This window comes from Apium graveolens, chromosome 10, assembly GCF_009905375.1.
Source record: "Apium graveolens cultivar Ventura chromosome 10, ASM990537v1, whole genome shotgun sequence".
Lineage (NCBI taxonomy): Eukaryota > Viridiplantae > Streptophyta > Magnoliopsida > Apiales > Apiaceae > Apium > Apium graveolens.
The window spans coordinates 221,384,526-221,411,111 of NC_133656.1; the positions used below are offsets into that span (position 1 = coordinate 221,384,526).

At 34.1% G+C, this 26,586-nt stretch overlaps 1 protein-coding gene across 5 annotated transcripts in view; it reads right to left on the reverse strand.

The window, feature by feature from the left end:
* The window catches only part of LOC141689470 (uncharacterized), a 31,257-nt gene extending 11,338 nt beyond the window's left edge, over positions 1-19,919 (reverse strand). Inside the window, exons 1-18 of one of the 5 annotated variants that reach the window (XM_074493768.1) lie at positions 19,488-19,903; positions 15,641-15,737; positions 12,383-14,571; positions 10,253-10,367; positions 9,293-10,165; positions 8,560-8,830; positions 7,892-8,421; positions 7,433-7,559; positions 7,171-7,295; positions 5,608-6,251; positions 5,368-5,485; positions 4,805-4,921; positions 4,368-4,462; positions 2,472-2,620; positions 2,148-2,237; positions 1,932-1,987; positions 1,617-1,830; positions 38-457 (exon numbers count right to left, since the gene is read on the reverse strand). In XM_074493768.1, coding sequence (XP_074349869.1) covers positions 38-457; positions 1,617-1,830; positions 1,932-1,987; positions 2,148-2,237; positions 2,472-2,620; positions 4,368-4,462; positions 4,805-4,921; positions 5,368-5,485; positions 5,608-6,251; positions 7,171-7,295; positions 7,433-7,559; positions 7,892-8,421; positions 8,560-8,830; positions 9,293-10,165; positions 10,253-10,367; positions 12,383-14,571; positions 15,641-15,737; positions 19,488-19,768 — 6,511 coding nt within the window. In that variant the 5' untranslated portion in view covers positions 19,769-19,903. Of the gene's footprint in view, positions 1-37; positions 458-1,616; positions 1,831-1,931; positions 1,988-2,147; positions 2,238-2,471; positions 2,621-4,367; positions 4,463-4,804; positions 4,922-5,367; positions 5,486-5,607; positions 6,252-7,170; positions 7,296-7,432; positions 7,560-7,891; positions 8,422-8,559; positions 8,831-9,292; positions 10,166-10,252; positions 10,368-12,382; positions 14,572-15,640; positions 15,738-19,487 lie in introns of all 5 variants that reach the window. The other 4 variants (XM_074493769.1, XM_074493767.1, XM_074493771.1 and 1 more) reach the window with 4 other exon arrangements.
* Between the last annotated feature and the right edge of the window lie 6,667 nt (positions 19,920-26,586).

The window sequence follows — 26,586 nt, forward strand, 5'->3', positions numbered from 1 at the left end:
ACATTTTTTTTGTTTCTAAGCATATTTGTTTATTTACCTTTATCACTCAAAAATACTTCGACTTCTGACTGCAATAAGTTTGATATCTGAATAGTAGGAAGAATAAAGATTTCCCTTTGTTCTTGTAATGCAACATGTGAATTCGTATTACCAGATGTGTATCCTGTGTTATCAGGTTGTATAACTGGAATATCCCGTCCAATGCTCTGAACTAAGAAGTCTATGTCACCAATGTGTCCCTCTTCAGATTTCAGAGAACAATGTGCAATGCTGAAGGAACATTTCACTGACTCGGTGGATAGTGCCTTCCGCACTTTGTAGCTTAACTTATCGAATAATCCAGAGAGATAAATAGCCTTTCCTCCTTTAAGGTCATTTGACCACTCAACTAAATGTAATTCACTGAGGCTCCTCGAGTCCTTGGTAATCTCAGGTCTAAAAGAAAACAAGTAATTTCCTGCATGTCAATTAGCACGAGATAAATATTTAGAGTAAAAAGACGTCAAAATAAAATAAAACTCAACTAGTATTGTGTTAAATTGAAGATATTTATAAATAAACAGCTAAGATATGCACATAAGCAACAGATAGACAATTTAGGAACCATGTGCCTAATTGCGTTAAATAAAAGCCAAATAAGTGGATAAAACTACATAACTAAGTCATGTTTTCACATTTTCTCACATTTTTTGTGATGATTTCCATTACATCAAAAACAAAGACTCGACATATTGTTGTCTTAAACATGTGATGTGTTTTAAACAATCTATAACTAACTTCAGGGTTACAATAACTTTGGATTTATATGTCATGAATACTGGAAATCAGTTTCATGTCCAACAAAAGTAGCTGGCTAAGTATCAGAAAAACAAACTGGGCCATTTACCTGTTCTCAGCTTTACCTTACTACAGGGATTTTTTTTTTATTAATATATTTTATGTGCATTTTTATAGCTATGCTTTCTGCAACAAAGAGCTACCTGTAAAGGTGCTCAAATCCTCCTCTAATATCTACTATTTTGATTTTAGTTGTTAAACTGCTGGAGTATTCAGCTTCATTTCTGGTTTAAATGAAAAAAAAAATCAATGTTTAATTATTTTTAAAAGCGGTAAACTCCTAATCTGACAAATAATGCACTTCATCCAGAAGTTGGCTACCTTAAATATTTGTCCACATATAGGCAGAGGTGCAAATAAATTTGGCCGAATACATGTAGAATTTTGTAAGTATAAGAAACCACATTTGTGAAGACAACTAGTTGAGTGCACTTCTACATTTAAGTTTCATGATGTGTCACATTATGCAAACAAGCCAGTCTTTGCCATTTTCCATTTAGACACAAGTCCATGCCATAAACTATCCAACTAGTAATCATACTGTACTACAATTAGACTACTACGCCTTTCCGCTCCACTAGTTATTTTACTGCCTTATATTTGTTACAATTATGTTACGTCCAATTATCAACAATTAGTAGTCATCTAGTGCACATCTGAAAAGATTTTTGATCAAACCATGATGATTGTCATTTTAGTAATGCAAGGAAAAGAATACTAGTAAACTACACACTAGTGCCTGAATAAGTCCAAAGTGGAAGAGTGGATTAAACACATACCCACACTTAAAGACACCAATGCTTTCTTTGATCCACCAGACAAATTGATGGCACTGAAAGCTGCCAATGTATCATCTATAGTATCCCCAGCCTTGAGTATAACAGAAGCAGATTCAGATTCCTTGTGCTCGGGCCGTTGAAACCGCAATTCCATAGAGAATTCAGTTTCATTGTATATTCTTAATAGAGGAGAAACTGCAAGACACAACCCATCCTGCACAATGTTATAGATAAAGATGAAGACCACAATAATGACAATACTATTTTGTCAACGTTTTAATATATAATCTCACAAGATAAATTTTCTGAGCTCACCCCTCTTCTTCGTGAAACTTCAGCCACAATAAATGGCCCTGGGTAGGTTTTAGGCTCTGTGCAAGGATGTATACTAGTCAGATCTTATTGCAGAGACTTAGAATTTAATTTTACAATTTAAAAAAAAACTGATCAAGAAACCAATTCATGTTAAAACGGAGGAGAATTTTTGGAAAGCATTTAATTCAAAACCAACTGACTAAAAGAAAGACTAACCAATAATTTCATATTTAATATTCATAACTTTACCAAGGAGCAAGTTTTTTAGGTGAATCATCAAATTCAATATATTAACGGTTCTTCCTCCTGCGCCAGGACAAGAAACAGTCCTCCACCAGCCCCCAAAAAGAACGAAATCAAAATTTTAGATTGCACTGTAGTAAATTATGATTGACATAAAAATTGAATTGGTAACTGGTACATTACAGTGAGAATTCTGAGCTGGGCCCATACACACTATTAATAAGGCATTCAGAAAATATAATGATCAGATGATATTACTGTACAACTTTTTATAGAGAGCATGGAGACTGACTGCACCTTGTGATGAAACTATACGTGTCCTCCAAGCAAACGTTCTAGCTTCTGAAAGTGAAATGTGAACTGGAGAAGTCGTAAAGGATCCCTGATCCGTAAGCTGTACCGTGACAGTAGATGCATTGGAAGTTTGATTTACCAAAGCTAAATGCCTTGCAATTAGGTAAGAATCAATATCAAAAACTTTCAATATACCATAGACTCTATAGGTAATTAAGTTCTTAGATAACTAATATGACTGACAGTAAAGTAACCATGACTTAAAGAACAAGTCACATGTATTACTATAAAGTCTCTGAGTGGAGAATAAATCTCTAATTTAGTAGATAAATAAAAAAATAATCAGAGGGGCAGAACAAAAGATACAGCAGTACTAAAGTTTCATTTACATGAAGCCAAAATATGATCTGCAGATGCTAAATTGACAGGCCAAATGCAATTCTCAGTTCATCATCTCACCTTGATATATAGTACGATTATACGAGTATCCTCGAATGTTAGATCCAGAAAGTGGAAGTGAATTTTTGAATCACTTAAAAGAACTTTCAATATTAGCAGACAATGATAATTCACCAATTGCTTTTGATTCTCAATATAAATCATATCTTAACTTTATGCCACATGCAGCAGCTAATTCGATAAATTGCAGTTGATCACAAACTATGATTCTATGAGGTAATGACTACTGACTTATTCTCCATCTCCGGAGTTCACTATAACCACATCTTCAGACATCTTATACTCCCAATACACTCATAGACTTGAGATTTGTGATTTTTGCACCCAGTCTACAACTTATTAAACTACATATCCCTCTTTTGTAGATGCCTCTTTGCTAACTCAATCCTTTTCTGATTTGAACAGCCATATCAGTCGAACTATTGAACCATAAAATAGTGACATCAAAAGCTTTTCATAGTTATGGGTTTCTTAATAGCCTTGAGCCATTTACAAAACTCGACTGCAAAATTGCATGTGCTGTAGTTAAGAAATTTACTATCTTAATTCTGAGAGTAGGCTGCATACTTGTCTACCTATGGAGAGGAGATGATGGCAAGTTAGAAGATGCAGTGAGATTTAAGCAGCAGTGAGATTTAAGAAGCACAGAATTACTCTTCCTTGTTAGATCTTATTCTGAGAGTTATCATAGTCCCACATTGGTGCTTAAGTATCAAGTTGAAGGTTTTCTATATACAGGATTCCCTCAAAGCCTGTCATAATTCATATATGATACAATATTTGTTCATGTTCGATATAACCACTGTATTTGGGTGCATAGAAATAGAAGCATCTTATGAGTAGGCATCTCTTGTAATTCTGATGTTGGAGAGAACATTTTCGTCCTCTGCTTCCGAAATACGCAAGTATTAAAGTGCATTTTGGATCATGGGATTCCGACCCGGTTAACGGGAATTGGGATGAAATTTCGATACAAAAGTAATTCATATAATATAGTGCTTTTTTAAACATGTTTGGGGTTAGTTATGGTGGTTAAATGATGGATTTGCTGCAGAATCGACACATCAAAGCATGTGGAATTATTTAAAAATTGCAATGCACAAAACACTTTGTGCTTCGAGGCAAAGGGTGACTTTTGTCTGCAAATGAATTCTTCACATTAGTTTGCCCTTCAAATGACATTGGGCATCAGCAAAGCATTATGCATTTGGGGACTCGTGGATAAATCATTTAAGGAGACTAGTGCAGAGATACCTTTTGGGAGGACTCCAGGTATTAAGTTGAGACTCCCAGGTTTTGATACAAGAGGTGTAATTTTATTTCAATATACTTTTCAACTTCAGTGAGCTTTCTTTGGCATCAAGTGAATTTGTTTGATTTATTAATTACCAGAATGTAGACTATATATCATGCGATGCAGACAGTATTACATGGACGCACCTTAAAAAAACCATACTGCTTTGATTTCTGGCTACTGAAGCATACTGGTTCTGATGAAAGTGACAAAGAAGAGTCAAGCCTGACTGGTTCTCAACCTGCTCATTGAAGAAACTATTACCACCATTCATTATAGAAGCATGCGGGAGTGGCAGTTGGAATATTTTCTTCCTGAACCTCATTTTAAAATCTTTGAAAGTTAGGTATGCATAAAAATATGGCTAGTTGTCATATTAAAAGATTTATACTATTACCAACATTCAGAAGTCAAAGTATGTAGGTAAAAAGATTGGTCAGATCTATAGAAATAGTCGTAAATAATAAAGTAAGTAAGAGAACTAGATGTGGCCATGAACTCAGGAAAAGAAACAAAGTTTCAAAATTGCAAAAAGTTGTACATCAGATGCAAAGCATGAATTTGTGTATATATACATAACAACCTTGCAGCAGTTGGCCAATATTACGGAACTTCTTACGGCAAAGGGACCGGCCAAAGTCAATTCTCCAAGAACAAAGAGAAGTATATCCAGTGAAAGCTCCGTCATTGATATGTCAAGCTGCCATGTTCATGTCAACAACATAAGATAATTTGGCAGAGATAATTGCAACGAGATTACTGATTCATGCAACAATATTGTATGAAATAAAAACTATACCCTCCGTCACATTTTGAGTGATGATGGTCCTTTTTGTTGTTTATATTACCATAATATTCAATATGTTCTATGTATAACTGAAAGCTCAATCACAAAACAGATTACATTTAAAAAAACTTATTATTGATACACCTAAGATAGATAAAAAGAAAGGAAGGCAGAAAGTGTAGCAAATAAAAAGTAAGCATCGTTATTGCTACAGGAAAATTTGCTAAGCTTCAAGTTTGATTTGTGATACTTACCTATGTGCATATATTTCTGACACTCCTATGAACATTTCTCCATTTAATCTAACTGATAAGTGACGAAGAGCAGTACAAGGATAACAAAAACTAATGCATCCTGACCTGCTTGATTTTAGCATAAAAATGAACTGGCACTGTTGGCAAGATTGTTTCTGTACCCGCGACTTGAAATCTATAGCGATAAAATATGCTTATTTCAGCAGGGTGGAGCAGGTCACTCCTGATAATGTGAACAAAAGACGTTACATTTAGGAGTTGCAAGCATAACAAAGTTATTTAAAAAGCTATACAGCGAGAGAATGTGAATTTTCTAGTAACATTTGGTAGCAGTGACATACTCACCACAAATTTCTCTGTGCATCAAAATAATAAAGCACAACATTCAATCTGCTCATAATCCTGGCTTTAACATGTAGAATCTGCATTAAGAGTTCCTGATTAACGATAGATAGCTGCAGCAGTGGGATCTTTTCCTTTGTAGTTGAAATTTCATGAACAATTGTCACAATACATTTGTCAACTTTAATACTGATGCATGTTTGACTTTCTGTTTTATCTGAGCCTTCTTTGATACCATTCTCCAAAGCCTCCACCGGATAGGTATCTAGCACATTAATATCACGGGCTAGCACATAGTTCTGAAATACTTTCAGCTTGAATGGACTACCAGGCTTGCTCACGCACTCCAAAGAATCATCAACAAAAGCGATGCCACGGTCATTCTTCCTATTGATGAGGTGAAACATATTGGCTGCCACGAGACTGTACGAGTCTATATCAGTATCACCATAATAATTGACAGCCTTGAAAGGATGTATTTTCCATAGTGCCCATGCACTATCTGAAGAGCTAGAAATATCAACAAAACTTGATCCTGCTCGACAATTCAATCGTAATGACTCCCCAAAATCACTTTTAGCAGATAGAGAGGTCAATGATATCCACAAAACTGTGGAACCCCATCGCCGCTGATAATGATATTTCACCTGTAAAATGCAGTTTGGTGAATAATTAAAATATTATTATGAGCCCTTATCACTGCTATGATAATTTATATCAAAATAAGGCAATGCTACAATCAATTCATCAAATTGCATGTAAGGTACTGGTTGCTATTGCAGTAAGACCGGCAAGTCAAAGAAAGGGCCTTCTGATAAAATGGCGTTATGCATATTAACATATTCTAAGGGACTGTAAGAATTCAAAGTCACCTTACAAGCACAAGGAAACCTTTATACAGAACAAGTTTAGCATGTGGGGCGCGGCCTCACATGACCCAATTGTTTGTACAGTAAGCAGAGTGTGCACTCTAACTACTTGCTTGTAAGACTGCGAGGAGGCCTTCCTTTCATATGATGATGAGAAAATGTAAATGTGTAATGGCATCCTTCCTCAAAATGATGGAATATGTTCATAATTTCATATTATATACAAATCCTTAAGCAGAAGCATTAAGAAATTGTTCAAACTGCAACGAGAATATGGAATGCCAGAGGTCATGGGTTCAGTACTGTCTCAAAGTACCCAAAGTATTGTAAACATGAAATAAGTAGCTATAAAACAAGCAAGCGGCCATTTTATTTGTTATTTATCCTTTCCTAAGGACTTTTTTAGGGACAGCCTGTACTTGCCGGTTACCATTATTATCTTTAATTAAACTGTGAGTTCAGAATTTAAAAATTGTACAGAGTATGCCAGCCTCACGAGAAAAATATTAAGAATAGTTTAAATATGATGCTCCTATAGGAAGCCTTCATGTTACAGAGTGTGGCATGAATAAAAAGAACAAACATAAAACATACGTAAAACGGTAAAAGCCATCGTTCCAATACTGTCCTCGAGAAAACCAAAACTATTAGTAATGTCAATATCTTAATGCTTGGGTATGTGTATGCAAGAATTTACCCTGAAAAGAGCCCTCTCCCCTACAACGGAATAATGTAAAGAACCAACTACATTGTAATTGTTTTGACCACCTTCAACAGTGATATACATGTGGTGGTCTACGTCCTGGAGTGCAACAACAGCCCCTGGACATTGATCAAGTAGTGCATCTTGTCAACCCTATTAAGCTCCTTCTCATAATAAAGCATAAGTGAAAAAGAAAAGGCATTTATATAAGTTACTGATGATAGACAGACAACAAGTTCTGCTTGAAAGTAAATACCATCAGGGACTACATCTTCAAATTTTCTTTCAGGTTCCTGATTTCTGGTCAAGTACTTTTGCTCTACATTGCTAATCCGCTTTTCACTGAGAAACCCAGACACTGTTTCCATCATGGAAAGTATTATCTGATGCAATATAAGCAAGTAAAACTGAGTGCAGCGCATCAACAGTGTAATTAAATACAATCAGTATGAAGCCCGTTTGATACAAGTGAATTACTTCTGGTAACAACTCAGGTGCCCACTTTGTTTTACTTTGGCAGGAAATTAAAATTTCCAAAACAATAAGCATGTTTATATGCATTATAAGCTTAAAAGTTTTTCTAAATTCTTCAAACAAATCCTGATCAAATGTGTTGTTTCTTAGCCATCTTATTGAAAATAATTTAGGTACTTGGTTGAAGTTTGTCGTGACAACTGTGAAATGTTATGTCTTAAAATGGTATTAAATTGCTAACCTGTATCTCTTGCAGAGATATTGTCATTTCAAACCCAGAAATAGAACCACCCCCAACCCAATATTGTTTACTGATATCCTGGGGCATAAACTTCTCAAGTGCAAGGGAAGCACTTAAATGCTTCAGTATGCAGTTTTGAGGACTTAAACCAGAAACTTTGGTGGATCTGATAGCATCTATATGCGATTCTATAGGAAATATAGAATGGCCTGAGCTGCCTGCTTGATCCAAAGCTGAAAAAATCCCTCGCATTTGCTGAAATGGAGTGGTCGGACCTCCAGTTATAGGTATGATGGGATCTTCGACTATGTCTTCGGTAGTATTTCCTAGTACAGTGAGAGAAGATGGATGATTTGACACACCAGAAGACGATTGAGAAATTTGGATCTCAGAACTTTGTTGTTCAACACTCTCGTTAAAGATGCGTGAAATAATTGAAAATTGTGAAAGGCGAAGTAAAAAATTTCTCCTCTCGGCCATATCAACATCCAAATGAACATCCAATTCGAAAAGAATTTCCTGAAGTATACCTGCATGAAAAGTGTATGTACAATTTAGGCCTAAGAAAACATAGTTACGTACATGTATATGTAATATGTAAATAAAAAGAATTGAGCATGTTAAGCACATTTAAAAAAAATAAGGTGATAAGACTAAAAAGCCTATACCTAATTCATCTCTTGCCATAAGCACGAGAGAAATCTCAGAGATACCGATAACCAACTTGTCCAACTTGTCCTGATTTACATTTTGATGTGCAGTCTGCGACCCTTGGCTGTGATGATTAGTATGTACAACATCATTTTTAACTGTTCCAGCTCTAAGGGTTTGTTTGGGTAATGGTGCAGCAGGCAAAACTTGTCTAAGACACTGTTCATACGAAGTTAAACATTTGAAGAACATTGCCACGGCTTCTGCTTCAAGGAAAATAGAACCACCCTGTACAGTATTTCTATGTGTTAATTGTTAGTCATTTAAATGGTACAGGTGCTCACAACATAATCAAAAGAAATCCTCCACTGATGCTTTTTTTGTTACAAAAGAGTCTCCATGAAATGTCAACAATGTCATCATATAACAATTATACAGGCTATACATATTCAAAGCCTAATTTGATAAATGTAATAATTTTGTATGACACTATTTCTATGTAACAGAGAAAGTAACAATATTGTAGCAGTCAGCCACACAATAGCAGTTGAAAAGTAAGACTGAGAGCCTTCATGCTTGCTAAATTCAGCACAAACCAATATGATTGTAGATACATACAAGACTACACTATTGTAGTGAAAAGGCAACAAAAGTGTAAGATTTATAATGCCTGTATTTATAGAACTTTTGCAACTATGAGTATACAACTGACTAGTGCATAGCATCAGTTTCGTTATATGAAGCACTCACCTGGGCAAGGCAAGAGATTCTCCGACAGTTTTCTCCAACAGAAAGTGATAATTTGAGCTTATTCATATTATGTTCTCCGAACAAGAGATCTTTTACCTCACTTCCGGCAAAATAAATTTCGCTAAGGCTAATATTTACAAGTAGGCTATGACTTGATGCTGGACCTATGCTCTGTCCAGTACCACTAAACTTCTGAATAGTATCGGGGGACAAAGTTACTGATCCTTCATTATCAGTTGCCATTTGGGATTCTTCTACTAAATTTAAAACTTCAGCGTCACAATCAGAAGCATCATTTAAACTTTGTACACGTTCACAAACAGAATTCCCTGCAAGGCATCTCAGCCACAGAGTAAACGTGCAATCAGAAAAAGACAATTCCTTTCTGAAGTTCACAGAATATGGTAACAAATTGCTCACAAAAAACTGATTAGACTTTCCAAGGACATTGCTCACAGAGTTGAATAGGCCTGCCCTCAAGACAGAGAAACTAGCGAGAATGTCCGCATCCCTCGCCACATATGCAATCCCAATACGCGATTCGTTAATAGAAATACTAACTCCGTAATCAAGCACTTCATGCATGGTCAACTTTTTGTTACCCGAGGTATCAGATGTATGATCCTTATAATTGCTTTCCCTGGACTTGTGAAGTATTAAATCCATTGCCTTTATCTCATATGTGCAATTAATTACAAATCCAGTACTTGACTCGATCAAGTTCCCCCAATTCACTCTACTCACCATTGTCCCTGTATTTCCAGAATGACCTTGAGCTATCTTTTCTCTACCTGAACCATTGCGATTCATATAACCATTTGAATCAAAGAGGGTAGTTGTATTCGTAAAAATAGAACTTAAACCGTCAACTACCTGCCGGAAAGAAACGTTATTAGACATGTGAGCATGTGTACCTTGTATAATTTCTTAATAGAAACTAAATAAAGATTATTAGAACACCTTGACCAGAATAGAAAATTCATCCATAAATATCATAAGAGCAAGTTCAGTAGTAATCCAATGTAGTCCCGCAGTGAACGCGACACTTGTTGCACCAAATGAATGAAGCTCCTTCCTGTTAGATATAAAACCCATTAACTAGAAGAAATGAATAAGGGAGCAGCGCTAGATGCCCCATTGCATGTATCCGTCCACATGGGCAAGCCATAAAAGATGAGAAAGAGGGGAAAAAAAAGAAAAACATGATAGCTTGGCTAAAAAGTTTTGTAACCACTTGTGTACCAAAACAGGTAGTACAGAGCAGGTCCAACAGTGTCCTAAATCTCCTTAAATATAATAAAAAAAGGCTCTTAGCAAGTTAAGACATGAATAAGCATGGTTGTCTCCAACAATACTCCTTGTACATATTTCTTATTTAATATTTTATTAAAAAGTGCATCCCATCAATGAAAATATAATATAAAAGAGAGAAAAGTGATAGTGGTCCCTATAAATTATTATAAAATATTAGTTAAGGGATTCTTAAAAAGAGAGGGCTACTACTAAAACTAAGTAGTGAAGGAGGGTGATCTCTGTTATTTAAGCACATATTTTGTTGCTAATCCTTCAAATTCAATTTAAGAACTTGAATAGCTAATCTATTGGACTTGCTCTAACAATATCATTTTGGCAGCAGACATGTTCTCAGTTTGTCCTTAAGCAGATCTCAGATTTTACAGCACTACCAGCTTGAGTAAAAGTGGCCAAACAGACAATTTAGGGAGATACAAAACACAAAGTTTCTGTTAATACAACCACTAAATTTTTTCTTAAACTAACGACAATACAAAATTTGCCAACAAAGTGTTGGTGCAGTGGTTAAGCTCTTGTACCCCTTGCGGGCGGTCAGGAGTTCGACTCCTGATTTGTGCGTGTGTAATCAATTAGTAAAAAAGAATACAAAATTTCATTATTATTCTCAATTAAATTATTAAATATTAAATCACTTTATATTCATAAATTAATGATAAAAAAAATTACATTAAAAAGAAATAACTCATGATTCTAATATTATTCAAGGCAGTACTAACAATCTCATGGTTGGCATTTAAAGTATGGTCTTGTGTACTACTAAATCAGATTTTAAATATAACAAAATCATAGAATTTAATATCAATTTAAAGCAGTTGCTGCTCAGTAATATTGGCCAGTCATGAAATTTTATAAAGAAATGAAAAAGGCATATATTTTTTGTTATAAAATGAATAAAACTAAAAGAGTGGTACTCGCGGTACAAATATTATAAAGTGGTACGCGTGCACAAGGAAAAGTGAGACGCTGGCATTAGAATAAAAAAAAAATTCTTATCAAGCTATTGAGTACAGATTTAAGATTTATTGTTTCTATTTCCCTATAAAATCAGAGCAGCTGAAATGATTGACAAATCAAAACTATTATCGAGGTTTTGGGAACATTAGCTATCATTGATTTTATACATGTATTAATCAATCAAGAAAAGAGACAACAGGACAAGTATACAAAATTGATGCAAAAACTCAACAAAGAAGGTAATCTTAATGTTTCTCCGGGGAAGAGATACTAATTTAAATTTTTAGAAGGCGTTTTAACATTTATGCTCATCTTGGTTGGGAGGAAAGGATAGAAATGATAACTTATATGTAAACCTAAAGGTGAAAGAGGGAAGATAAAAAAAACTGAGATGTAAATTTTCCATGCTATAGATTAGTGGCTTCAACCTTTAGATTAAGTTGGTAGGAATGATAGCTACAAATATTTTTCTACAAAACAGTACATATTTCCATTCCAAGCAAAAAGAGCATTAGAACTTTCTTTCCCAAGAAACAATCAAGAATCAGAAGACATTTTGAGGGAAGAGACTTTAAGAACATTCCAAAGATTTAAGATATAAAGATTCTCGTATAAGGGTGCAAAATTGTCGTTTAGAAATGCTAAATTCCAAGACTTGACTAACATGTGTAATCAATAATGCCTTTTAACCCTAATCTTGACTGCAACTTACTTGACAACGTCACAATGACTTGCAGTTATATAAACAATATTTCATACCAATCAATGCTAAATAGAGTTTTAAAATTAATAGAAATCTAAAAGAGACGGCACTTTACATACCTTATAGATGATAAACGTATTGTTGTTGGATTTAATACAATAACTTCGTCCTGCTGATTTTTAGTGTCAAGATAAGCTATTAACCCATTTACTTTAAGGTGTGCAGATAAGGTGCTTCTCGCTTGACATTTGCAATTTTTTTCATCCGACAGATTACTGCAAGTTAGTTCTGGTTCTTTCAGCCTGGGGCATGCAGGTGGCTCATCCTGTAGTGACTGGCCCCAAAAAGATGATTCTAGATCAGAACCCAAAGCTGGCCTGACATCAAGTTCAACACTGCGGATATTAAATATGAGTTGAATCTCATCGTGCATGCTGTTTACATGTGCTTCATCACCAAAAAAACCCTCTTTGTTTAGTGATATTCTTATCTGAGGACCGGCAATGAATACTGCAGCTTGAATATGTTGATGTGGAAGCAATTTATACAGTTCAGTCTCCATTTCACTGGCATATGATTTATATTTATTATCCCAACCCCTTAGTAGTGGATCCTCGCACGTTACTGGAGTATCGAGAGGAACACTGGCCTCCAAACTGCAGTTACTCCAGTAAAGAGCACTCTGTATCTGCTTAAGAATCAGAACTACTGATATTATTGATGCATAATCCAAGATAACATTCAATTCGCCAATCACCAGACAACAATTCTTAAACCCAAAACTCTTATCGCCGAAGCCTTGATTTGTTAAAAAGTCTTTGATCTCACAGAGAATGAATGGGTGCTCCTGAAACAAGACCTTACCATCTTCAAGTTCTACACGAGAAGTCTTCCATGTAGACCACAATTCTTTTAATTGACCTCCCACAAAGGGAAAAGAATTTGCTTCAACACAATCAAAAACCTGTGCTGGCTTACCCCATAAAGTAAGCAGAGGATCACTAGATTTCTTTTTCCGGACTTTAAGATAACTATCATAATTGTTTGAGCTATCTATTATGACGGAAGAGGACAAAACATTCAAGTTACCACAGGAAAAAGACAGAAATCGATCAAAAACATACTCTTTATAAAGAAAGTAGAAAGTGTCAACAGAGAAACAGAATGACAGCAAATTAGAATAAAAGATCCCGATGTCTGACTTTGCTCGTCCAGAAACAGAGTGTTCAACTGCTTTTTCTGGATATATAGTGATTGAAATGATCCCAATGTTCACGCTGAAACATTGTTTTAGGCAGACATTGTTAGATGCAATTCCTTGACCAGTATCATTCAAATGGTCTCTATTGTGACTTTGCAGAAGGGCAAGTAGTATAATTGAGTAACATGTGCTGCATATGAAGCTCCAAATATTAACTAGTAAGTTTAGTATCTTCCGGATACAACTGGTGTGCCTATTATCTAGTGACTCAAAATAAATATTCTTGGATTGCTTAACAGACGATGATACTCTGCATCGGACTAGCCGTCGGGCCAGCACAGCAGCTTCCAAAGGCAATTCTTTCTCAAATATAGAAATTTCATTCCACTTTTGCTTAACTGATATTGAAAATTGTTTGTCACGAGACATCATTATAACAGATCTGTTTAACATTTCATCAACAGGATAGCCTACTGATGAGAGTAGACGCTCATAAGCATGGACATATCGCAGCCAAAGAGAAACAACATTGACTAATTTCTGAAAGGACCACACACGGGCAGGAAGCAATGATTTGTATCTGCTTGCAGCTATGCTCCATAGTTGCCTACCAGTTCGTGTACACTTGGAGTCGGTGGTTGACAATTCACTCATTGCTGCTACTATAGATATTTGCGATGGAGAAATTGCTAGTTCTATTTCTGGATTAGATAAGTTGAAGTTAACAAGGCGAAGATCTTTCAATGCTATGGAAGTTTGCAGATATCTCGAAGAAAAAATGTTGTTAATGATATCTGTATCCTTTAATCCAACCGTGAAACATCTAACTTCAAGCTTGAAAGAATTTTCTGTGGAAGGTAACAAAAGTGAACTAAGAACTGCTCGGAGAAAACATCTATGACCAGTGAATCCTGATTTTATATCAAAATCATTTATCTCCAACATACATGAGTAGGAATGATTTGTGGTCGGACACTGCACTAACAGATGAACATGACGTATCCGTAGATGACAATGTCCAAGTATAGTACAGAAAATAGAAGTTTTCCGATTGTAAGAGCAGATGATAGCTGAGAGACTTTCCATAGCATCATTTAGAGCAATACCCTATAGTTCATGAAGACAAAGCATAGTTGAGATGTCCAACCTTACTGTTAGTATAGATAACATACTAATAACAAAAAATTGATAACAAGTTTACCCTCACATCCGGTTAATTTTGGAAGCCCTGCTGTGATTTTTATTCCTTCCTCACCCTCTTTTGCTAATTATTTTATTAAGCATTTCCCTGCTGCAGTTTCATTTTTCTTTTAATTAGATTATATAGTTCATTTTTTTTACATCTGCCTAAAATACACCATATTACCATCTCATATGCTTTCAAGTTCTAGTCATTACTAATCTAAAATTAAAAAAACAGAATGACCTTCGTTTAATAAAACCTAATCATATAGAGGTACATCGTACCCAAAAGACTATGCTTCACTTGTACAGCCCCCTTGGCCCCTTCCCTCCAAGGAAAAGATAACATTAACTACAAGTACTTATTGTATGCATTTCAGATTGTCTACCATTAGAAAAATTAAAATTTTGCAACTTAGCTCGTCCCTTGTTTTTGACATATCCGTCTTCTTCCATCACATCGCTATCAACTATTCTTAATTTGTCTCTTTAGCCTTCTCATTTCCAACTCAAAATTTTCAATTTCAGTATGCTATGCAAATGAACAGACAGTTCATCCTATCATATTTTTAAACTACTTGAAATTATATCGCATGAGCTCCATGTATAACCTTAAAGCATAGTCAAGTTGAAACTTACGCAGGTAACGTTGCAAAGCCCCCCCCCCCACAAATTTCTTTCTGTACAATCAACACATGTAAAATTACTACTGTAACTACGATTACAACAGGAGGTTGCATATATTTTAGTTGCATGCCTGGTCATTTTAGTTTTAATATTCTCAATTTCACAAATACCCTTTCTTCTCTGAACATCAACATTAAAACAATTAAGTACACATTTAGTTTGTTGTATGTGCATTGATAGGCATCTAAATTTCTTAATCCAGTCCAACCACTTAGTTCGTATCAAACTGCTTTTCCTGTTGCGTTCCTTAAATACCAGTGCTTACATAAAACAAAAATAATAAGTTTAAATGCAAAATTACCAGTACCTCTGGATCAATTTCAGATAGAACCTTCTTCATATCCTCTGTAGATGTGTCAACTGTTTTGGCCCTCTGATTCGCCCTATCCTCATCCTTAATTTCCCTTCAATAAAACCAAGCGAAAATAAAATCATATATTCAATACACGCATGCAAATCCAGGCGGGGGTGGGGGTGCTAAGGCTCCAGCCCTAGCTGAACTCTGATATTAAGTAAATGTTTTTCTTATTTTTCAGTTTATCTAGTTTTAAAACTAAATCAGCCAACATTTAAATGCTTAAATCACCTTGTAAATGAAAAAAAAAAGTATTAAATTTTTATTTATTTTTTTAAAAGAATTTTAACAACTTATTAGATTAACTTTAAGTTCTGATATGTAGTTTACTTGAATAGAACGATAAATAAATGAATATATAAGATATTAAACTTTAAGTCACTCTCAGTACTTTAACAGCACATTTAGACACTGGGAGGAAACTTCTAACTTCAAAATTCTAACTTAATGGCTAAGCTCTGTATCATGCATAGAATGTTCATGTAAATTTCGGTTTTAACAAAAATGCTAACGAGTTGATTGTTTATGTATAAGTATAAGTGAAAAACTTACTTAAATTTAAAAAAAGTGCCTTAATGTGAAAAGTTGATAGGAGATATTTTTTTAAAAGACTTACATTAGTTTTATAAATTTATCTGTTAAAGTAATACCACCATTCAAATGAACAACCTACAAATATAATTTTTATTTTTTTAGTTTCAATCACTCATAAGTTACACAATAACAAGAATATTATCCAAACATTAGAAACTTAAAGTTAAAATTTTAACTTCTATTTAGCAAAAAAATTAAAAAATAAATAAATAAATAAATAAAATAACTTCTCCTTTAAACCAAATTTTAGTCCCAGGTATTTTTAAGTTTAACCAAAAGGGCTCGTAGGTGCCCACAACCCCTCCTCTACCGTGTCTCGTTTCCAAACTCAATCTTCCTCCATTTTTACAAGGCTCTCCCTCTGCAATTTTTTTGTTCTATCGCAGATTATTTGCTGATTGTTGAAGGCATGGCTATATCCTTTTATACTTAAAATTACACTCTGTTTTTTAGGTCTTCAAAAAATTGTAGTTATATCTTGATCTTTAACTGATTTTATATCTCGCTAAAGTAGCATAAATAGAGTCTCAAAGCTCTGACCTTCGGGTAAGTCTTCTCACTTCAGTAAACTCTTTAAGGCAGAAAAAAGGTAAAAATAAAAAATCAATTTTGTATAAGCTTCTTCTTAAAATGCTATGAACTGTCATTAAGTGCTACAAATTGTTATTAAGTGTATTACGTATTCTATGTATAAATGCATATTTAATATTTGTCATTCTTCCAATACACCAAATGGCTTGGCTATACAATTTGATTAGTCTGCTTAGATATAAATTTCAGCAGCATGTTTTTTTACTAGAATCAGGAATGGATAATTTTTTAATTAAAAGATCAAGGCCACCCACCTCCACATTCAAATTCAGAAGCTACACGGTCCAAATCCAAAGTTATGATATCGAATCCGGGACTTCGGACTCCAAATGAAAGAGTTGTACCACATAGCCATCGCTTTTGAGAGGGGCAAATGGCTAGATAATAACTAAGGAGACAATAAACTCCATTAATATGAGACTTTTTGGGATGTACCCAAAAACAAATCTGTGCAGGCTCTACCCAAAAGGAAAGTATCATACTGAGTGTGCAGTTAAAATTTAGAGCCCCACAAGGTGTCAAAGTTATGGTTGTAACTTGTAACGATCCATAACAATCTCAAATGGGCTCCCAAAATAGGTGAATGATTTGCTTATGGAGGTGGGTGGGCCTTTCCGGTATGGCCCGTATGGGCCTAGGGGAAGAGTAAGGGAGCCCGGTGAACTTCTAGTATAGGTGTCGTGCTTGATCGATGTGTGAGGGGAAATTGTTGAGAGTTGTCCCAAAACAAATCTGTGCGGCCCGGACCAAAGTAGATAATATTATACTATTGTGGAGTTCAAAGTGTTATGCTTTCTCGGCGGTCGAACAAAAAGTGGTAAAAAAATAATTTAAGAGAAATAATTAAGAAACCTATTTAACTCGTCCTAGAGATACGCGATGAGGTTCACATCATAAAAAAACTATTACAGTGGAAGTACTTTGGGATTAACTTGAGGATGCTAGTAATCACAAGTTGAAAGGTTTTACACAAGGCATACATGAAAAATTGAAGATGTTAAAGTTTGTCTTTTTTTTTCTTTTTTTTTATCGTAGATAACCCGCAGCCGCTACCCTTCGGGTGCGCACTGGGTAAATCCTACGGACTCACGTAATAACCTGCAACTTTATGTTGCACTTAAATGAAAGTTATCTTGGAAATCACTAGCGACTTGTCTGAAATTTACAAAAAAGACTCCAAACATTATCAATGCTATGATAACAGCTTGAGTTATAAAGATAAAGCTACAAGCCTATAATCATAAAGGAAGAAAAATCCAGAGACGTTTTTCGAAGACGTTAGAAATTAATTTTAGTGCTAACAAATGTATTGAACAATATGGAAGATATATTGCCAATTTATGGCCATTTAGGGAGTGAAGGACAAGTTATAACCTAGTACCATCTCTAACGTGTTGATTTTTTTTTAATTCGTATCTGTCATTTTATAATATTTATTACAAATTATGTAAGTTATTGATCTTATTTTTCCATAGATAAAAAACTGCTTCACTAAAGGTAACACAAAGTACTATTTTGCATTAATCATCCTAATCCAAGAAAATTTCAAGTTTTGATCATGAAAAACTTGTCCAACTACGCACTTTCATCCCAAAGATTTTTTATCGCGGGCTATTGTGATGTTAAAATATAGTAAAAGTTTCCCGGCCTTCGAACAATTGGCAAGCTTGCTATCGAGATAATAGACACATGGCTTTTCCTTTAATTTATCTACTTAATTAACTAGCTCTTGTTTTACTAGTCATGACAATATTTAGCTAGTTGTTGTGGAGACGGTGTTTTCAATAATAAAGATACTCGATACTTGCACAATAAACTGTAATAAGTAACTAAATGATAGCATGGTAGCATACATCGAGAAAGGTATTTCTACAACCATAAATAATGAAGCCATGCTTAGAGCATGCCCAATGCAATGTTATGTTAGAAGCACTAATAATAAAATGCACTACCGAATGGCTGCAACACTAAAAAATAAAAAAAAAAGATGCTATTTTTTGTGCTAAATATGGAACCAAGTATAAGTTGCTAGAATTGCTCATGCGAATAGTAAAATGGTGGGGAATGAATAGATAAAGCAATGGTGACAAATATATTGTGCATTTAAATGTTAGTTGGTTAAAATATCACAAAATTTAGATCTGCTTGGTGTTCTTAACTACGCATTCAATTGAAAGTTCTAATTTAACATCAAAAGTCATTTTTTTAATTTCATAATATATAAATAACTATATGCATTTTAGCACTATCATTGGACGTGCTCTAATTGTAGGATTCATTCACATCCACTACCTCTTCTCCTATTCAGGCAAAGATAACACTAGGCCTACCGATTAATTTTTAGTCGATGTATTTTAGATACAATTACTATTACGAATATTTTTCAATTACTGTGTAGGATTGTTCTGTGGTGATGTGGTGAACATTCTTAACTTAAGAGCGCCTATTCTGCACATTGCACAATTTGCAGAATAACATATATACAAAAAAAATGCATAATAACTCAATCGGTGCCACGAGAGCCAAAAAAAGTGCATAATAATTTAATCGTGCCACGAGAGCTAAAACTGTTCACACCTGAGCGCGAACCAACAGAAGGGAGTTAGTGGTATACCGTAGAGTGAGAGTAACATGGAGTCCATCCACATCAATTCGAAAAGCAGGAAACGACCAATTCGAGACTCCGAGTCTCAACTCGTCAATTCTGAAATCAGTAAACGCGAACCGAGCCGAGTCACCGAGTTGCTGAGTTAAAACATCAGTGTCGAAACAGAGGTTTTTAGCGGTGCCGTGAGAACGAAGAAACCCTAGCTTGAGTTGAAGCTCCGAGTCTTGTCTAAGCCATGGATTTAACGCAGAAGCTAGCTTCCGCTGAAGCCAGCTATTGAAGAACATTGAGATTCGATTTTGTGAAAAGTTTAACAATTTTTTCAGCAATTAATTAGAAACTGAAAAGAGTGTGTGTTTATATGACATGATAATTGTGTTGGATTGAGATGAATAGGGTGGAGTGGGGGTTTTGTGAAAACGAGAAATACATGTTCGCGGGGTCTGTGGGATGGAGAAGTGGGACCGGGATTCAATTCTTGTGAAACAAGGCAATACGACGTCGGTGAAGGGTAGTTTTTTTTATAAGTCGACTACAATTTTTGGCATTTTGGGGATTTGGGATTTTATCTTCTGAAATCAGACACGTACAAAATTAGGACCACTAGTTTAGTTTTGTTTTGTTTAGAGTGTGATTCGAAATTTTTCATTTTGTTTTCTATCATTTATATGTTTATTTGTTTATTTTGTATTAAGCATGTTTTAAGATTATTTCATGTATTTTATAATATTGTGGTACCTTACTAATAGAATTTAGAGAATTTAGAGGAATTACCAGAAAACTATTTTTTTTATTATTTTACTATATTCTGAGAAAATATTCGTAAAAATACGGTATAAACCAAAATCAATTATTTTTTTGTTGCATTTGAGATTGCATATAATTGCAAAAATACGTTGAGCTTGAATCTAATTGTATCAAGTTGTACAACCCCGTATTTTTGTAAAAACAATTGAAAAATAGTATTTTTACAATTTAAAAAACTTTTGCAAGTATTCTACTGTCTGTATTGCGACCTTCAAACTAGCCTCACTTTCAAAACAGTGTGAACACAAAAAAACGCATAAAACAATGTGTATTCGTTATTGAGGACGCGCTACATGTTTGCGAGTAGCTGAAAGGCGTATTCTCTTCCACAATGCGTATAGGATATGTGCATTCTTTTAATGTAAATACATTACTTTTACAAACCATTGTATGTTATAATAATAAATACTGAATAATTAAACATATAATTGATTTTACATTTGATGCGTATACCGATCACGCATCTCAAAATGTGCAATTGGTGAGTATCTTGGGAGCTACTCTCCGCCCGCGAGTATTTTGATTCTCCGGTTGATTAACAGTTGGTAATTTGATGTTTCACCTATAATTTATTATATTATAATTTGAAGATATAATCAAAGGGGGGAGCACTCAATTTGAAAATAGGGAAAATTAATTCAGAAGTCATGAATTATGATATTTTATTATTTAGTTTTTAAAATATTACGATTCTAAAGTATGGTTAAAAAATATTTGCATCATTCTGGTCTAATTTCGACTAACATGCATTATTTTTTACTGATGTGAAAATATAGAAAAAAAACAAAAATATAATTTATTATTACATGACATACATGACAGCGTATGTAGCTATTATATTTGTAATTGCATATTGACATGTACATGCATATCTCATATACATATTCACTCTTCTTCAATTTTGTCTAATCACTCGTTTGTTAGATCTAAATATATAATCAGGATCATCTTATGCGATAATATCTAGGTTACATAATAAATTATAATACGGGAGTGTACCCGATTGCATGATTGTAAATGTGAATACATATATGAATACAGATTGTGGGACTTGATCTTCCGCAAACTTGATTCGGCATCCAGCTATATCTCACTTCAACTGATTGCAATAAAGGAGTAGATGATGTGAATAGTCTCGGGGACCAATACCCTGCTATGTTCATTATGTAGTAGTCCAATTAAAGCCCATTAACCCTAATCAGACTCTTATTGGGTATTACACATTACAAAACTCATACCGAATAAGACGTTATTGGACACTTTATTTTAGACCACTTAATTAGTCCAAATATATAATAAACATTAAATATAATTATCATTAATTTGTAAGCCCGTATATTGAAAATATTATAAAATATTCTAACAATATCCCACTTGGGCTACAAGTTATTCCCGAACAACAATTACATTCAATAATCTTGATTGTGCACAAAAAAATGTTTATTCCTTAGAAAACATCTTCTCAGCCTTTTCTCAACCTTTTCTCAACCTCATATGAAAATCATCTAGAAGATTACTTCTCTCATCCTTTCTATTTTTAGCAAAACGCTTTTGAAGCTTGTCAAGGAGATTCTTTACAAATACCTCTTCAGAGTCGTCAGACAAACCACCCCTGAAAGCTTTAGGAATGTTGCGCTTTATCACCATTAGACTTAAGCGATTAGAACATTCTCATTTTTAGAGTTCAATAATCGGAAGCAAACCTTTCATTCGTAAGAGAAGAAGGTTGCTCTTTTCTCATAGCATAGTCCAAATCCACGTAGCCGAGAAATAACTAAACGTTCTCTTTCCAGCTCTTAAAGTTTGTGCCGTTAAGCACAAAAATAAAGTTCATGTTAGCAGTTATATTAACATATGTATCAGCTAACAATTTGGAACAAAAAATATATAAGCTCTCATAAAATACATAATAACACAAAAAATATGAGTTTAAATTACTATAGTGTGTATGGGCTCATTTGATAAGATACCTAACACAATATTAATATTCAGTATTTGGACGGAAATATTAACAAAATACCTAACACAACATTAATGTTTAGTCTTTGAACATAAATATTAATTTGCAAGTGGTATTGTGACAACCCGGGTCAAATTCTGAGCTTTTTTCGAAATCAGCTCAAGTCCCAATTTCGGGTCTGAAATAAGCCGAAGTCTATTGTCCCGGCTGCAGCCAACCTGGATAAACAACAAGACCCCACATGCTCCCAAAATATCATGATTTTTTGGTATACTTAGTAGTAGTACTCTCCCTTATATACAGAACAGTAGCACCAAATCTCCTTGATATGGGACTGGGGTGTTACAAACTCCCACACTTAAACTCCTGACGTCCTCGTCAGGCCGAAACAACCCATAGATCCAAGATCATACCTCTCTAGAAATTATGGGATAATATCGGTTGCTTTCGTGTCCCCATCTCCGAATCTTTGTCCATAATGAGATAATACCACCAACCTTCGTGTCCCCGGCTCCGGCAACTTGACGTATTATGTTTTTCGAGAGTCGACACTGATATCATATATGACAACCGGGTCAAATCCCGAGTCTTTTTCAAAACCGGGTCAAGTTCCCATTTCGAGTCTGAAATAAGTCGAAGCCTACTATCCCGAGTGCAGCCAACTTGGGTAAACAAAAAGCCCACCACAGGGCCCCAAAAGATCATGATTTGTTGGTGTACCTAATAGTAATACTTTGACTTATATACAGAACAGAAGTCCCAAATTACATGACATATATGACAGCCTATGTAGCTATTATATTTGTAATTATGTAGTGACATGTACATACATATCACATATACATATTCACTCTTCTTTTTTAACTTTGTCTAATCACCCGTTTGCTAAATCTAAATCATCTCATGCGATATTATATGAGTTACATAATAAATAGAAATACAGAAGCGTACTTGATTGCATGATGGTAGATATAAATACATATATGAATACTAATTGTGGGACTTGATCTTCCGCATACTTGATTCGACATCTAGTTGTATCGCACGGATCTGATGAAAATGGAGGAGTAAAGATTATAAATAGTCTCGGAGACCAATACCCTATTATATTCTTTATATAGTAGTCCGATCAGATATCATTAACCCTAATCAGACTCCTATTGGGTATTACACATTAAAAGGCCCATATCGAATAAGATTTTATTAGACCATCTATTTTAGACCACTTAATTAGTCAAAATATTGAATAAACATTAATTATAATTGTCTTGTTAATGTAATTTGTTTTTTTTTAATTTACAAGAAACAGGTATAAGGAGTATTATTAAAATTAAAATATATAATGTAATATTTTAAGTTAATAGACATGATATTCATAATATTATCAGGAAATTTTATCAGGCTGTCGGACTTAATCCATATGGAATATAAAGAAAACAACATCAGAAATAAGGGACAAAATGATAAAAATACTTCATTTTTAAGATGCAACTGCCTAAAACGGCTAAGATGATTAACTTAATCCAAAATATCGCTCTTACGCATTTGGAAGATGCATATTCATTGTTTTTCAAATTGTATAAAGGACACGCATGTGTAACATGCAGGTTCCATTTTTTACTTAAGTGGAATACAAAAATAAAAAATGGACCTTCGTGGTCTTTGTTAATTTTGACAAAAAAAAACGCATTAATACATATTTTGTGAGAATTTTGGATAAAATTATGTGACTTTTGATATTTTGGGCATTTGAAACACGAAGTGGGTATTTTGATAATACGTCCAACAAAGAAAGAAGAAAGTATTGGAGGTCGGTTGGTTCGAATAGTGGTATGAGGTTGTAGTCAGGATTCGGGTTAAGGATCATGTGTTTGTTTGATCTCTGGAATGAATAGGTTTGATTTAAAATATTTTTAATTCATTAATTTTAACTATTATTTTAATTATTATTTTAATAAATTTTTGGTTCATTAATTTATTTTTGTATTAAATATTTACATTTGGTTGCTTGAATAGAGTTGAAATACTAGAAATAAAATTGATTTCCCATACCACTCCCTTCTTAGGTTTCAAAAACCTTAAGGGTACGAGAAATGAGTTGAAGAAATAAAATTTTGAACTTATGGGGTTTGAATAAACGAAATTCATACATGATAACAGAATTTCTCCAACCAAATGACCTGGGGAATGAAAATCTTTGAACTACAAATTTTAATAGATTGAATAAATTACTACGACTGTACATCAAATGCATCACGACAAAGCTAGTGGACCTGACGGCTTGAACCGTGCTTTTTATCATAATTTTTGAAAGGTGATGGGAGAGGACGTGTATAAATGTTAGGGGAGAGCATGTTTAACAACCCAAATAAATAAAATTTCTCAAGATAATAAATATTTATATCTAAACTCCATTAAAATCCGATAAAAAAAATTTCAACTCCTAAAAAATCCAAACTTACAATTCTTGAAATAAAATAAAAATTAAATTACAACTACAACAACGAACAAACTCTAACAAAAATCTAAGAATAAAACTAAACTCCTCAAAGTTCCGCAACTCGCACTCTTCCCACTAAGTAGCCCACCTACGAAAACCTGCCGGAGGAAAACAAAGCGAACAAAGGACCGGCAGTGAGCGAAAGACTCATATACGGATATAAAACAACGTAATACTGGACAAAGACTAAAACTGATGATGGTAAAAGCACAACTGGATATCCGAATGAGGATCAAAAGAAATAATGAATGAGACAATCAGAGAATGGATACTCAACTCAAAAATCAAAGCAATTATTTTTAATCAACTTAATCTTGCCACGCACGCATGATATACTCACAAATAATATAATCGAAGGCATAACCAATAAACTGTAATCATACTCGTACACATACTCTTACACATATTCTCACACTTACAAAATAATACACAAAAAATATTTTACATTCGAACATGGGAGACAATCTTACACTTACATGATGTCCTACATTTTCGGTAATCTAGAAATATGTAGTCATCAAAACTTACAGGGGTTTGCACAACACAAATCAAATGATACCCAATATCTTACAGGGGTTTGCACGACAATAAGCACATGCTACCCAAAATGCCAAATCATAAAATTACTAGTCATGGCTATACATGTCCCACAACATCGGTGACACATCCATACAATTTAATTACACCGCATAGGAGGTGCCAAACACGAGATTATCCACTTGCGCCGGATGTTTTGTCAACTCTCAAGTCATACAAATAACATAAATAACTCAAAACACATACTCAAATATCACACACCCAAATATTTTATATCTCCAAAATCATATATAACTATATCAAAATAACCTCAAAACACTCTAATCAAGTATCACAAAACTAAACATCACACAAAATTACTGATTATACTGATAAGGTCAAATCTGATCGGTTCCAAAAAATGCCAAATTAATGAATAAAGACGAATTCAAATGAAAAAGTACGAAACACGAAAGTCGTAGAAAATTCAGAGACTTTCCAGAATGGCAAGGCACGTCAAAAATGAATAAGTAACGAATTCAGAAAACAAATAAATACGGACTGCATAACAGAATCAGCCCCTAATCAGTTCAGTAATTTATAATTTAAGGCATCTGAATTGTGAAATATGGCGGTGGAATGTAAAAGAAAAACACAGATGTCGAAAAGGGCTTTCCAAAATGGTATCGCTCATAATTTTTGAAAAAATAATCAATTTACAATGAATTTAGGAAGTTAAGACGTACAAGCAGAACTTAACCTACCAGATTACAGAAAAGGCAGATTTCAAGATATTTACAGGCATACTTTCAGAAAACTCAAAAAACGAAAAACAAAGATAATCAAATTAGCTTTCTAACGAGTCTAGGATTACAACAATTCAATAAAAAGAGAATTAATTATGAATTTTACAAGAATTCAGATTACTAGAACCGATGCACAAGAATTAGATTAAGTACAACAAGATTGGTAGTATAACGAAAATATCCGTACCTCGAGATCCTAGTAACCGAGAATGAAAATCAATAAATTCAGAACCCCAATCACAAGAACCCTAATTTCATATAACTCCAAATCCAAGATCTTTGATTAAGATATGATAATCATCTCTTTCTCATTAGCTTAACTTTTCATCTCCTTTTTTTTATCTCTTTCATTCTCTTCTCCTCTCTCCATCACTTTCTCACTTCACCTCCCTCTTTCATAAAAAAATAATAACGCAAGCTCCCTTTTTTTACAAACCCTAACTCTCATCTCTCCTTCCTTCTTTCTCTTTTTTTAATTAAACCCTCATTTTTTTTTGAATAAAGGCCCCAAATGTC